Raw genomic sequence first — 13,425 nt, 5'->3', positions numbered from 1 at the left:
TGGACCTTGTCATGCACATCCAGTTAAATGGAAAATGGACTGCATGTATACTGCATGCTTCCATTTTCTGTAGATGGTGTAGGCACTTTACAATGAAGCCTCACATTCACCCATTCACACACACACACACACACACCGATGTCAAGGTATTGCCATGCAAAGCACTCAACTGCACATTGGCAGCAACATGGGGGTTAAGGACTTTGCCTTAGGGGAGGGACCTCAATGATTTTCTTGGCTAATGGAGAATTGATCCAAAGACCCTCTGGTCACACGTCCACTGCTTTACCCTCTAGTTGCTGTGGAATCTTTGCACTCAGGGTGTGCCTTTTTGGATATAGAACCGAACTTGTGTGTCTGCACACGTGGACCTCAACAAGCACTAAACAAATAAATAGTTAGCATTCAGAGATCCCCTTAGAAGTGAAAAGACATTACCATGCTGATGCTGACACACACGGTCCAAGTGAAACAGGAAAAAGGTGTTTTGGTGCCTCTACGAAAACAAGGCTTTAGCAGACAACTAGTCTCTTTTGGCTTCCTTACGAGCAAGGGGCATTTACATGGACAGCTTTAAATGGACTCACTGTTCTTGAGAAGCTTATAGAGAAAGATTTCCATGGGGTCTCCTTTAAATAAACATGCACTTCAGCCCAATTTCTAGGGAAACATGCTTTTAGCTATCAAGAAATATATCATATTAATAATTTTATTTTTTATACAATCTGAACTCCATTTTCATTCTACCTCTGGAAAGAAGATATTGAAATCTGTCAAAAATAATATATTGATCATACTGATATATGCATTAAAATCTAATTGTAATCAAAGTCAGAACTAGAGGACAACCCATTGGAGTAAATACCTTTGCTGGTAGGTCTCTCCGGCAAATCCTTTGGTACCACTGTAATGACTTTCTGTCAAATGACTTAAGGAGACCTAGATGTAGTGCAGCAGATAACAGAATATTTGCAGAGGAATTGTTCAAACCTGGTTACAAGCACCAAAATTTGACTGTTGGTATATATTTTACACAAATAATGTTAGCCATTTGAATTTTCAATCGGGGGCCAAATACTGGTTCAATGAAGAATTGCACAGGGGTCAAAAATAAAAAATGTTCCAATCATATTGAAAGCTATACCACATTATGTGTCTGATCATAACTATTTCAAAAAAAGGTATAGTTTGGACTATATATGACTGAATGTTATGGAGTTATGGGGTAAAAACAGCAAGAATGGTGACAAAGGTCAATTTCAGTTTGTACAGGAGTCAGAAGTTAAAGTTGCTCCAATTATTGTAAAACATGATGCAAATTATTGGTTGAGTTAATAGAGTTTTAAAAAGGAATAGTTTGCACCATGTGTCATGCTTAGTTGTCATGTTACAGGGTAACATATGTCACATGCCATAGAATCCAATGGACGTTGACATTGTTTGACCTTTACCTTACAGACCAAGCATTCATAGTCAAAACTATTCAATTTGTTAATCCTATCAATGCAACCAATAATTTGCACCACTTTTTTCTTTACCAAAATTGGAGCAACTTTAACTTTCTTGTTGTTTTTACCCCATAACTCCATAACATTCAGTCATAGATCGTCCAAATTGTACCCTTTTGGAATCTTCGTGATCAGACAAATAAAGTAGTATAGTTTTCATCATGATTGGAGCATTTTTAAATTTTGACCCCTGTGTAATTCTTCAATTGACCCCTACCTGGCTGCCTATGGAAAATTTAGGTGGCTAATGTGCTAATAATGCTTTTACAAAAGAGTAATGTCTAAGGTGTATGTGTGCCAATTTTGGTGCTTGTTTCCAGAAATGAACAATTGTTACAGTTATCTGCTCCACTATGACTATGACTTGCATTGTGAGGAAATGTCTGTTACCTCACCATGCCTGTGTGGTGTGTTTCTCTAAGCATACTCTAGCATGCAGGAGCCTCATTGCTGCCCATCTCCTCAACTAGATAACAGCAAGGGGATGTCCACATATCACTTGATTACACCTGATTTTGCAGACAGATGGCTACTTTCACGAGATGGGGATGGACAATCCAGGGTATTTCTGTAATGTGATCAATGTGGAAAAATGCAGCATTAGTGAACACCACTAATGCTGCAAAACCTAACCTGTTTTTTGTTTTTTTTTTGTAATCATGGCATTATGATTTTCTTTGTGGACATAGTAAGAGCTGGAAATATATCATATTCAGAATTGTAAATGAGTGTTATTGAAAAGGATGTGTAGATTACAGAGTGAAACAGCCAAGTCTACAAATGCATTGAGTTGAAATATGTGGCTGTCATATTATCCTAAGTTATTGCTCCCTGAGCTGTCTTCGGTCTTATTTCCAACATAAAAAATTTCTACTCTGTCTGTTAGGTTGCATCTCCACATTCACTTTCACACCTCTATTGTAAAGCCTTGCACATATTAATTGACTTTTTTGTTATCTCTCCAGGTTTGTACGACAAATGTTTCTATGCCTCCAGTGACCGAGGATGGCTGCTTGGGATCCAGGCAGTTGGTGAACAAGGAAACCGTGACCCCCGCTTCTTCTTCTCCCTTAAGACAGACCGCGCTCACAAAGTGACCTCCATCCACTCCAATGTTCGCTACATACCAAACCAATGGGCACATGTTGCAGTCACATATGACGGTGTGTACATGAAGCTCTTTGTCAACGGTGCCCAGGTGGGTGTCAGTCGGGAGCAATCGGGTGACGTCTTCAGTCATGTGACCAAAAAGTGCAAAGTGCTGATGATTGGGGGTAATGCACTGAATCATAATTACAGGGGAGCAGTGGAAAGGGTGGGGCTATGGAATCAGGCCCGAGTGCAGAGGCAGATTATCAGGGATATGCAGGGCCATGAGGACCTCCAAGATCTACCTCATCTGGTAATCCGAGAAACCTTTGAGCACTCGGGCCGGAAGTGGCTGACTGTGAAAGATGGGAGTTTTCCACAACCTGAGCAGAGTGGCATTGGACGGCATGGGATTCTGGGGGGTGTTGGGGGCAGTGGAATTAGTGAAGGATTATTGGACACAACGCTGGAGCCCCCAGCTTGTGGTCAGACTGTCTGTGACAATGTAGAAGTCATCAAAAACTACAATAATCTTTGGATGTTCCGTCGGCCCAAGAAAGTACAATATCGTGTTATAAATATTTGGGATGATGATCGGACGAGGCCCACCGTAACTGACCACCAGATCAGCCTGCAGCACCAGCAGCTAAATGAGGCCTTTAGTCCCTACAACATCACCTGGGAACTCAGCATTCACAATGTGACCAACTCTTCCCTTCGTAACCGGTTGATTCTAGCCAACTGTGACATTAGTAAAGTTGGTAATGGTGAATGCGATCCAGAATGCATCCACCCGCTGACGGGATTTGATGGTGGCGACTGCATGTCAGGGCACTGGAGCCATTGTCCTGAGCAGAAGCAAGGGGATGGGATATGTGACCCTGAATGTAACTCAGAAAACTTCATCTATGACCTTGGCGATTGCTGTAACCCCGACGTGACCGATGTGACAAAGACGTGCTTCAACCGCTCTTCTCCTCACAAGTAAGATTACCTTCTTCACATTTTCCACATCTTTTCAGTGCCAGGTATTGAATTCCCTGAAGGGAATTGAAGATGACTGCAGGGGTCCACAGTTTGCCAATACCCTCCTTAACATGTGTTTCTGTCAGATACAGGAGAACAGGGCTCAATGTAAACTTGGCCCCCAGGTGTGAACTGGGCCCAGGGCTAACCCTACTCCTACCCCTAACCCTAACCCTAACCTGGGCCGAGTTCTGCTGCGGGCTGCGTCCTCTTGTTACCTTTCTGTCTTTCCATGTCGTGCTGCATATCTAATGTTAGCATCACATCCCTTCAGGTAATCACATTCCTTACTGCTACTTTTCTTTCTTATATGTGCCGGAGGTTGAGAAGTAAAAAGGTTAAGTGCAGTCAACTAAGCAGAAGCATGTCCAAAATGGAAATGGTTTGCATTAACTTGCATCTGGTCTTACAAAAGTCTGCTCTACCAAAGCAGAAACTGTTCTTAAAACACACTGATTCATTTTCAGTCAGTTGTAAGATAATACAATGGTACAAATATCAGTAATGGAAGATACTTACAATCTTTTACTTAAGTAAAGTAGTACTACTGCAGAAATACTCTGTTCCAAGTCACAGTCCTACATTGACAATGTTCCTTAAGCAAATAAGTAAAGTGTTCGTAGCTGATTATACTTGAAGTAAAAGTACTGATTATGCAGAACAGCCCATTTCAGAATAAAATATTATTATTGGATTATACAACCCCTGGCAAAAATTGTGGAATCACCGGCCTCTGAGGATGTTCATTCAGTTGTTTAATTTTGTAGAAAAAAAGCAGATCCACAGACATGACACAAAACTAAAGTCATTTCAAATGGCAACTTTCTGGCTTTAAGAAACACTATAAGAAATCAGAAAAAAAGATTGTGGCAGTCAGTAACGGTTACTTTTTTAGACCAAGCAGAGGAAAAAAATATGGAATCACTCAATTCTGAGGAAAAAATTATGGAATCACCCTGTAAATTTTCATCCCCAAAACTAACACCTGCATCATATCAGATCTGCTCGTAGTCTGCATCTAAAAAGGAGTGAACACACCTTGGAGAGCTGTTGCACCAAGTGGACTGACATGAATCATGGCTCCAACACGAGAGATGTCAATTGAAACAAAGGAGAGGATTATCAAACTCTTAAAAGAGAGTAAATCATCACGCAATGTTGCAAAAGATGTTGGTTGTTCACAGTCAGCTGTGTCTAAACTCTGGACCAAATACAAACAACATGGGAAGGTTGTTAAAGGCAAACATACTGGTAGACCAAGGAAGACAAAGCGTCAAGACAGAAAACTTAAAGCAATATGTCTCAAAAAATCGAAAAATGTACAACAAAACAAATGAGGAACGAATGGGAGGAAACTGGAGTCAACGTCTGTGACCGAACTGTAAGAAACCGCCTAAAGGAAATGGGATTTACATACAGAAAAGCTAAACGAAAGCCATCATTAACACCTAAACAGAAAAAAACAAGGTTACAATGGGCTAAGGAAAAGCAATTGTGGACTGTGGATGACTGGATGAAAGTCATACTCAGTGATGAATCTCGAATCTGCATTGGGCAAGGTGATGATGCTGGAACTTTTGTTTGGTGCCTTTCCAATGAGATTTATAAAGATGACTGCCTGAAGAGAACATGTAAATTTCCACAGTCATTGATGATATGGGGCTGCATGTCAGGTAAAGGCACTGGGGAGATGGCTGTCATTACATCATCAATAAATGCACAAGTTTATGTTGATATTTTGGACAATTGAAAGGATGTTTGGGGATGATGAAATCATTTTTCAAGATGATAATGCATCTTGCCATAGAGCAAAAACTGCAAAAACATTCCTTGCAAAAAGACACATAGGGTCAATGTCAATGAGCAGATCTGATTTGATGCAGGTGTTAATGTGGGGATGAAAATTTACAGGGTGATTCCATAATTGTTTCCTCAGAATTGAGTGATTCCATATTTTTTTCCTCTGCTTGGTCTAAAAAAGTAACCGTTACTGACTGCCACAATCTTTTTTTCTTGATTTCTTATAGTGTTTCTTAAAGCCAGAAAGTTGCCATTTGAAATGACTTTAGTTTTGTGTCATGTCTGTGATCTGCTTTTTTCTACAAAATTAAACAACTGAATGAACATCCTCTGAGGCCGGTGATTCCATAATTTTTGCCAGGGGTTGTATTTGTTGATGCATGCATACATTCATTGCTAATGCTGCAGCTGGCAAAGGCGGAGCTAATTTAATTTATTTCTATTTATTTACTTTACATACTGCTGGGGTAATTTGTGAAGTTCCCAGTTTGGACCAAGACGTCATTTAAAGCTTGGATCTTAAACGTGATCCGGGCTTTCAGTGTCTTCTTTGACTCTTAACTAGACTTCCACATTCTGCAGTCAGAGCATCCTAGATCACAGTATTGTTCACAAAATCAAGATCAGTGACCCTTTCCTCGCTGACAAAAGTTTCCAAGTTGCTGGATCCATGACTTCACCAGACACCCAGTCACTGCAGGCACTGAACCAAAGCAGGAGCCAGAATGTACCCCTGACAAATACCAGAAAATAACTGAAAAGAAGTCACAGGCTCTTCTCCGCACTCTCTCTGCCTCACACTTTGCACTTACAGTGTCTGTGTGTAAGCCAGCTATGAAGTTCAGCAGCTTTCTGGGATCCCTTAACTTCTGAGGGTGTCCCATAAAGCAGCCCAGTCAACCAAATCAAACACTTTGCAAAAATAAACATAGGTTTCAAAGAAGCCCTGGCAATGTTCACACTTGTTTTCAGTGAGCACTTGCAGAACTATGTTGTGGTCGAAGGTTGCCTTCTTGGGCATGAAACCAGACTGTTCTGCTCACTGAAGAATGAGCAGTCTTACTTATAGTGACCCTTGCAAGTACCTTGCCCACTATGGGGAGCAGTGTAGATGTTGCAATCCAGGTGAATGGCCTTTCCTTTCGAGAGAGGGACAGCAAGTCCCTCCATCCATTGGCATGATGACAGTCTCCCAAATGGAAGCAAAGAATTCCTGCAATAGGGGGAGAACAGCATCTTGACCTACCTGAAGTAGTTCAGCCTCGATACCACAGTCCCCTGCAGTTTGACTCACCCTTGGCTGTTTCACCTTACCAGCATTTGGTGTTTGTAGTTGACTAGCGCATCAGCCACCAGAACTCTGGCACCTCAAATATCCAATGTCCTGGCAGGAAGATTATCCTTAAATATCTGCTAAAAGTAGCATGGCCAACAGGAAAGTACAGCAGAGTCAACTGTGAGGATTATGCCATCACTTGTCATGACTGTGGTGGGATGAAGTGTGGGCTTAGAAGAATGCAATACTTTGATTCCTCTGTAAGCAGGCCAAAGGTCAATACACCACAGATGATGTGTCAGCTGCTTGCAGATTGTTTGAAGAAATGTCTCCTTATCTACCCTCAGTGGCCATCACAGCTCCCTTTTTAAGCTCCCCATACTGTCCTGAATTGCCACCAAACCACTCAATAAAAAACTTCTTGATGATATTCAGAGTGTCTTCTGAGAACAGATGCCTTTCCCATTGGTGCATCCATTGCTTTTCCTTGCAGCTTTCATAGTCTTGTCACTGCTCGGTGTTTCCAAGTTATCCACCCAGATTGTGTCTAAACCCCTGTGAAAAAAATTGAATTTGAAATTTAGCAAGAATACGACTAGAACACAGTGCAGACAAAAATTTGTTGGACGTGAATTGGATCCTTCAGGAAGCTACAACTACACAGTAAAATCACCAGTGTTAAATTAACACTGACAGTAAACATATGGTCTCACTCTGACTAGAGTAGGACCATATGTACACTGACAGTGTTAATTAACACTGTCAGTGTTAGTTTTACACTGGTAATTTTACTGTGTACCCTGTGGCCAGAGTTGACAAAGGATTACAATGGAATATATTTATGTATAGACTCCTGCAGTTCTTAAGAGTCTCCATGAACATGATCAATCTCTCCAGCTATACCGCCAGTACTGGATGCTGGAACCATATCCAGCAATTCATAGCTGCTAATGTTTTGGCAAAGTCAAGTCATTTTTATGAAAGCTGGCAAATATGTTGGGGCCCAAGTCCTCATAATGAGCCCTGACAGTGCTTGTCGTCAGTGACATCTGACACCATCAAAATGGACTAGACTGCAATCACAACTACTAATCCCTCGGAGTGCCAACTACTGGATACCAAAAGCACTTCTATCCAACCTGACAAGATCTGGCCGCTTGCAGGTCTGTGGACCTATGAGAATGCTTGCCAATGCATTGGTAGAGCTTTCCACATCCCCTCAAATGCCAAGTGAAAATGGTCATCCTTGCAGATTTTCCTGGTACCTACCTGCACAAGCTACCACAAGTTTGGATTTGAGTCCTGTTTGCAGTGGACAAACCCTGCAGAGGCATGACCTTTGGTGCTCTCCAGTAATTCCTTACTTTGCATGGATGAGCATCCACATGGTTTCCCCCAATCCCGTTCATAACGTGCTGTCTTCTGATGGAAGAGAGCAACAGAGTTACTCCAATGGAATGTCGACACAAAGCTCTTCTTTTAAAGTATTGAGTTTTGTGAGGCATTTTTTGGTGACTGGAGTGCCAGTCCCACCTTGAAGCCCCAAGATGGAGGTATCTGCAGGCTATAGCGTCCCCTACAGTCCTGGGTACATAGATCTTGCTGAGTTTCTTAGAAATGCTAAAATCACCAAGTTATTTAAATACTTTAGAATAATTTCATTGTTGTCTCTATGAAACTCTTTAAATCCAAAATTGAGTCAACTTTCGTTAAAGGATCTTTCAAACAGTTTGATTATTTTAAAAATCTAATGCACAAGATACATTAAATGGCCTTTCAGGCTCATTGCACAAGTACTACTCGTAAACATAAGAGTAAAATTTGTCATAAAGCGTGAACGCCTTGCAACATTCCTTACTTTGATACTCTGGTTTGGATTTGCTTGATTGAATAATTTAGCTGAACAACTCTTCTCTCTGTCTTGGGAAAATAAAACAAACAAACAAATATAATCTTTGCATACTGATGCCCTGAGAGAGAAGTTTGATGTCTTGGACTTACTGTTTCCTGACTGCTTGGGCTGAGGCTGACTGTAGTAACTCAACTCCCAGCTTGTGTGGCCTGGGAAATCCTCTGGGGGCAGCTAGTCCAATCTAGACTTGGCCTAGTTCAATCAGTGTTCTCCACTTATCAAGGCAAAACAAATGCAACTCAACGTCTTTCCTGGTAGCAAAAGCTCAGGCCAGAGTGCTCTTTTTTAACATCTCCAACTCTCTGTACTCTATGTATCCTTTGAGCCAGTGGTCTGATTTTAAGGTGCCTCATTTGGAGAAGGTAGCTACTTTGGAAACTGTGACATTGTGAACAGTTTGAGATCAATTGGGGATCAGAAAAAAAAGACAAGTTTGGCTTTTACTTGTTGCAGTGGAAATGAATTCAAAGACATGCTTCTTTCTCCAGGAAACCCCCAGCAATCATGATTACCAGGGAGGCAGGTAGAGGTTTGTAGACTTAGGTTTCCAAAAGAATTTTCCAGAAAAACATTGACGAAAGCTTGCGTGTGAAAGCCAGTATTTGGGAAATCCATTGGGCAAAGTACACATGAAGCAAGCGATTGCATGGTTTGATGTGGCTACCTTGAGAGAATACAGAGGCCTTGGGGAATGTAGGCCAATTTTTGTTTTTGTGATAATCTTATTGTGGCCTATATAAGATGAGTAAAAGCTGGCAAGGAGAATAAATTCCTGGAATTCACTGAAATAAGATTTGTTCCAGACCTCCAAAACCAGGATTGTTTAGAGCAACGGTACAGTGAAACTCAACACAGTAGACATTCTTGTGGACATTGTAGGGGGTCTTTATGGTTACACCAGAAAAAGACACAAAAATGGCCAGACTTCAGATGTTCGTCAGTATTTCTTTTGCTATCACAATGCGGGGACAGGCCAAGAGAGAAAAATGTCTTGGGCTAATGTGCGGAACTGCCTGTCTTTCTGATAGTGCGAGAATCAAGGAAACTGGGCTGTTTTCAATCACAGTTAAGCTGGAAGCGCTGTCTGCTTGGCACTATCCCGTTGTTTCAAATGGCTGCTAAATAGCTAAATAATGACATCTAATTATCAACATCAGATGGGGAAAAGCAGGTGGGTTTACTGTTGCTTCCATCTTCTCCGATCCCTCTACGCCCATCTCGGCCATCATGGAACGCTCACTTATCGACGGTGAGGAAAACTCCTTTATTTATTGATCAACCATGGGTAAAAGCTTGGCATGCCAATCTTTAAAACTCCCTGTGGACATATAATCGGTGGACTTATGAATGATGAGAGCAAGGGAGAGGAATGGTGAAAATGCTGAATTGATAAAATTGCTCTACTCTCCTTAAGGGGTTGTTTATTTTGTTTTGATTACAGTATGTCTGGAGAGACTTTCAGGGAGCTGTGCTACAAACATTTTGACATTCCCCCTTAATTATGGAATTTTGGATGAACAATGTAATACATGCAAACAATGGCTCTAAGGTCGTACTTTTATTTTTGCACCATTGGCGCCTGTTACCACTTACACACGGTCCCTGACAGTATGTTAAATAACCAGTGATAACAACTCTCTCCTTGTTTTGCTAACATAAATATTTTTGCATTGTTTTCGTGGCCCATAGTTTTGTTGCTTCTTGTGGTTTTGCTGATATTTGAGCGTTCCCGTGTGCTGAACTGTGGCGGTCTGACTTTATTCAACAAGATACAAAGAAAATGAAGTTTAGGTATCAGTGATGGATCAATGCTGTGTCTGGTCTGAGATATTCATATGGTTTTTTCCCTCCTTCTTCTTCTTTTATGACCACCTGAAATTGCTTTTTGGAAAATTTCCAAACAGAATAAAGATGGATGGGATCACTTTGGCCTTAAGATGTTTTTGGGAAATGAGGTTCTGGTCTGGCGTTGTCAGAGGCTAATAGGTCATCCGTTGCACCTTGGCCTGTGTCTTGGTCGGCCTTCTGAGTCAATACCTCTCATTCTGGCAGGTTTAATGGATGGACCACCCTTCCTCTTTCCCTTCACTGTCTCTCTCTGCTGTATTCCAGCACAGCGAGGGGAGTTAATCTCCAGGGCCTGTGAGTTGCATGTTTTACAGTTGGTTGTCTAAACCCTAAGACCCCGTCCCATAAAACATAACGGAGTGCTTGGGCGTAAATGCCAGGTCTCTGCAGTTCCCCTTTAAAGCCGCAGCACACTTATAAAAGCACCTGTTGTCAAGCTTTCACCTGCAATCTCACGGGGCCTTTGAGAAGGCTCTTTGCATAAGTAGGAAACAGAAGGGAAAGTGTAGTTTGAAGCAGCAGAGAATTCCAACCGGGACAAATCAAAGAGGAAAGTCGCTGCATTTCAGATGCATGAACATCTGCTGCAGGAATGGAAGTATGTGGAGACATTTCAGTACTCCGAGATATGTCCCCAATTGGGTAAGAATTGAAGGAAATGAGTACTTGTTTTACGCTTCTTCAAGTCCTGTTTTTTTAATATCCCTGCAAACTAAAATTTGGGGTATATGTCAGAATTACCCTGTCCGCGTGTATATGAATGCTGTACTAATTCTAGTGCAGTGTCATTTTTAATGCATCATATTCGTCAATTACACTTCCAAAAGTTGACCAGTTTAAGTCAGGTGTTTCATCACCAAAGATTTACTTCCACAGATATATAATACATGCAATCAGCTTGTGAACAGCATGCTGGTTAGCGTTCTTGCCTCACAGCAAGAACGTCATGGGGTCAGTTCCCACCTGGCGCCTTTCTGTGTGGAGTTTGCATGTTCTTCCCGTGTTTGCGTGGGTTCTCTCTGGGTTCTCCAGCTTCCTCCTGTTGTATGGGCCGCTGAAGAGGAGGTACTGCTGGCCCACCACCACCAGATGGCGCCCTGCTTGAAGTGCGGGCTTCAAGCATGAGAGGGCGTCATAGCAACCGGGAGTGACAGCTGTCACTTGTAATCAGCACCAGCTGTCACTCATTCACATCACCACCACCATAAAGGCCGGCCTGCAACTCCACCTCCCCACCGAGAAATCAGCTACCATTCAGGTAACTTCTCTGCTGACTTAAAACTGAATAATAGTCTGAACTCTTTTGCAGCCGTTTTCCTGTGGTGTTTGCCTTATCTGTGGGATTGGCGTTTGGTGTGATCAGCGACGGCTTCGCTTCACACCCCAACCAGATAAGTGGTTAGACAGGAGCTGCACGAGTGTGTGATTGGAGGTGGAGGTGCTCCCTCCTAACTAAACACAGACTGTGGGATTACTGAGTGTGCGAACTCGCACTCATCAATACTGTTTCTGTTCTCTGCCAGCAGTACTGGGTCTGACTACTGAAGACAGTGGCCACCTGGGGCGTAGGGCTTGGCGGCTCCGGTGTTCTTCAGATCCGTTGGTGGTGGAAGCTGTGTGGGATCCGGCACTTCTCTCGCCAGATGTCTTCTATCTTCGAGCCTGCCCACACGTCACCTTGTGTATAATTGACATTCCACCATATTGTTATTGTCTGTACTTCGTTGTGCGATTCACAACATTAAATTGTTACTTTTTGGCTTATCCATTGTCTGTTCATTACCGCCCCCTGTTGTGGGTCCGTGTCACGACACTTTCACAACAGGATTTCTCGGCCAGCGTCATGGATCCCGAGGGGCGTCAACCATCGCTTGAACAGCCAATGGAAGAGCGAGGTGCACAGGCGCCAGCAGGAGGTGTGTTAGGTGAGCTGCAGCACATCTTAACCGCTTTTACTGCTCGGTTGGACTTAGTCACCGAGCAGAGCATTGTTCTCAATCGTAGGATGGAGGCTCTCACCGCCCAGGTGGAAGCGCATGCTCAGGGCGCGGCTGCAGCACCTCCTCCTGCTGACCGAATGCCAGAGACAGACATTCCACTCGTCGTTCAACAAACCCCCCCACCTTCCCCTGAAGCATACATAAGCCCTCCGGAGCCGTACGGAGGCTTTGTGGAGACATACGCGGACTTCTTGATGCAGTGCTCGCTCGTCTTTTCACAGCGTCCTGTCATGTACGTGTCAGACGCTAGCTGGGTGGCTTACGTTATATATCTGCTTTGAGGAGAGGCACGCTCCTGGGCTACGGCGCTCTGGGAGCAGAATTCACTGCTCCTAACAATTTACACTGAGTTTGTGAGGGAGTTCCGACAGGTGTTCGACCACCCTCATAGAGGCGAGACCGCTTCAAGCATGCTGCTGTCGATACGGCAGGGGCGTCGGAGCGCAGCGAAGTATGCAGTCGACTTCCGCATCGCGGCAGCGCAAGCCGGCTGGAATGCTGTTGCGCTCCGCGCCGCCTTTATAAACGGACTGTCTCTGGTCCTTAAGGAGCACCTGGTGGCGAAGGACGAGCCGCGGGATTTAGACGGGCTTATCGGACCTGGTTATACGGTTAGACAACCGATTAACAGAACACAGACGGGAGCAAGACGAGGGGCGTGGTCAGGCACAAGCCGTCCCTCTTCCTCCCGGGTCCGAAAGGGAGCCGACTTCCCCACGCTCCACAGCCAGGGCTCTCCACGTGACAACAGCTCCCCCTGCTGACATTGCTATGGAAATGAGCAGGGCCAAAAAGCGATCAGATCAGAGACAAAGGAGGCTGATCCGTGGAGAGTGTTTTCTCTGCAGCTCAACCGAGCACACACAGAGAGAATGCCCCAAACGGTCAAAACAGCAGCACTCGTCCTTAGAGACTGGGCTAAGGGTGGGTCACAACACCCACGCGGGGAAACCCCGAAGATCTGCA

The 13,425-nt window shown here is 43.5% G+C and overlaps 1 protein-coding gene across 1 annotated transcript in view; it reads left to right on the top strand.

The window, feature by feature from the left end:
- Positions 1 to 13,425, top strand: part of pappaa (pregnancy-associated plasma protein A, pappalysin 1a) — a 271,059-nt gene that overhangs the window by 22,361 nt on the left and 235,273 nt on the right. The window contains exon 2 of the mRNA XM_034192054.1: positions 2,474 to 3,581. Coding sequence (XP_034047945.1) covers positions 2,474 to 3,581 — 1,108 coding nt within the window. The remainder of the gene's footprint in view (positions 1 to 2,473; positions 3,582 to 13,425) is intronic.

Source organism: Thalassophryne amazonica, chromosome 17 (assembly GCF_902500255.1).
Source record: "Thalassophryne amazonica chromosome 17, fThaAma1.1, whole genome shotgun sequence".
In the NCBI taxonomy this organism is placed as follows: domain Eukaryota; kingdom Metazoa; phylum Chordata; class Actinopteri; order Batrachoidiformes; family Batrachoididae; genus Thalassophryne; species Thalassophryne amazonica.
The sequence above is the reverse complement of the archived record's forward strand: the minus strand, read 5'-3'. Positions and strand labels throughout refer to the sequence as shown.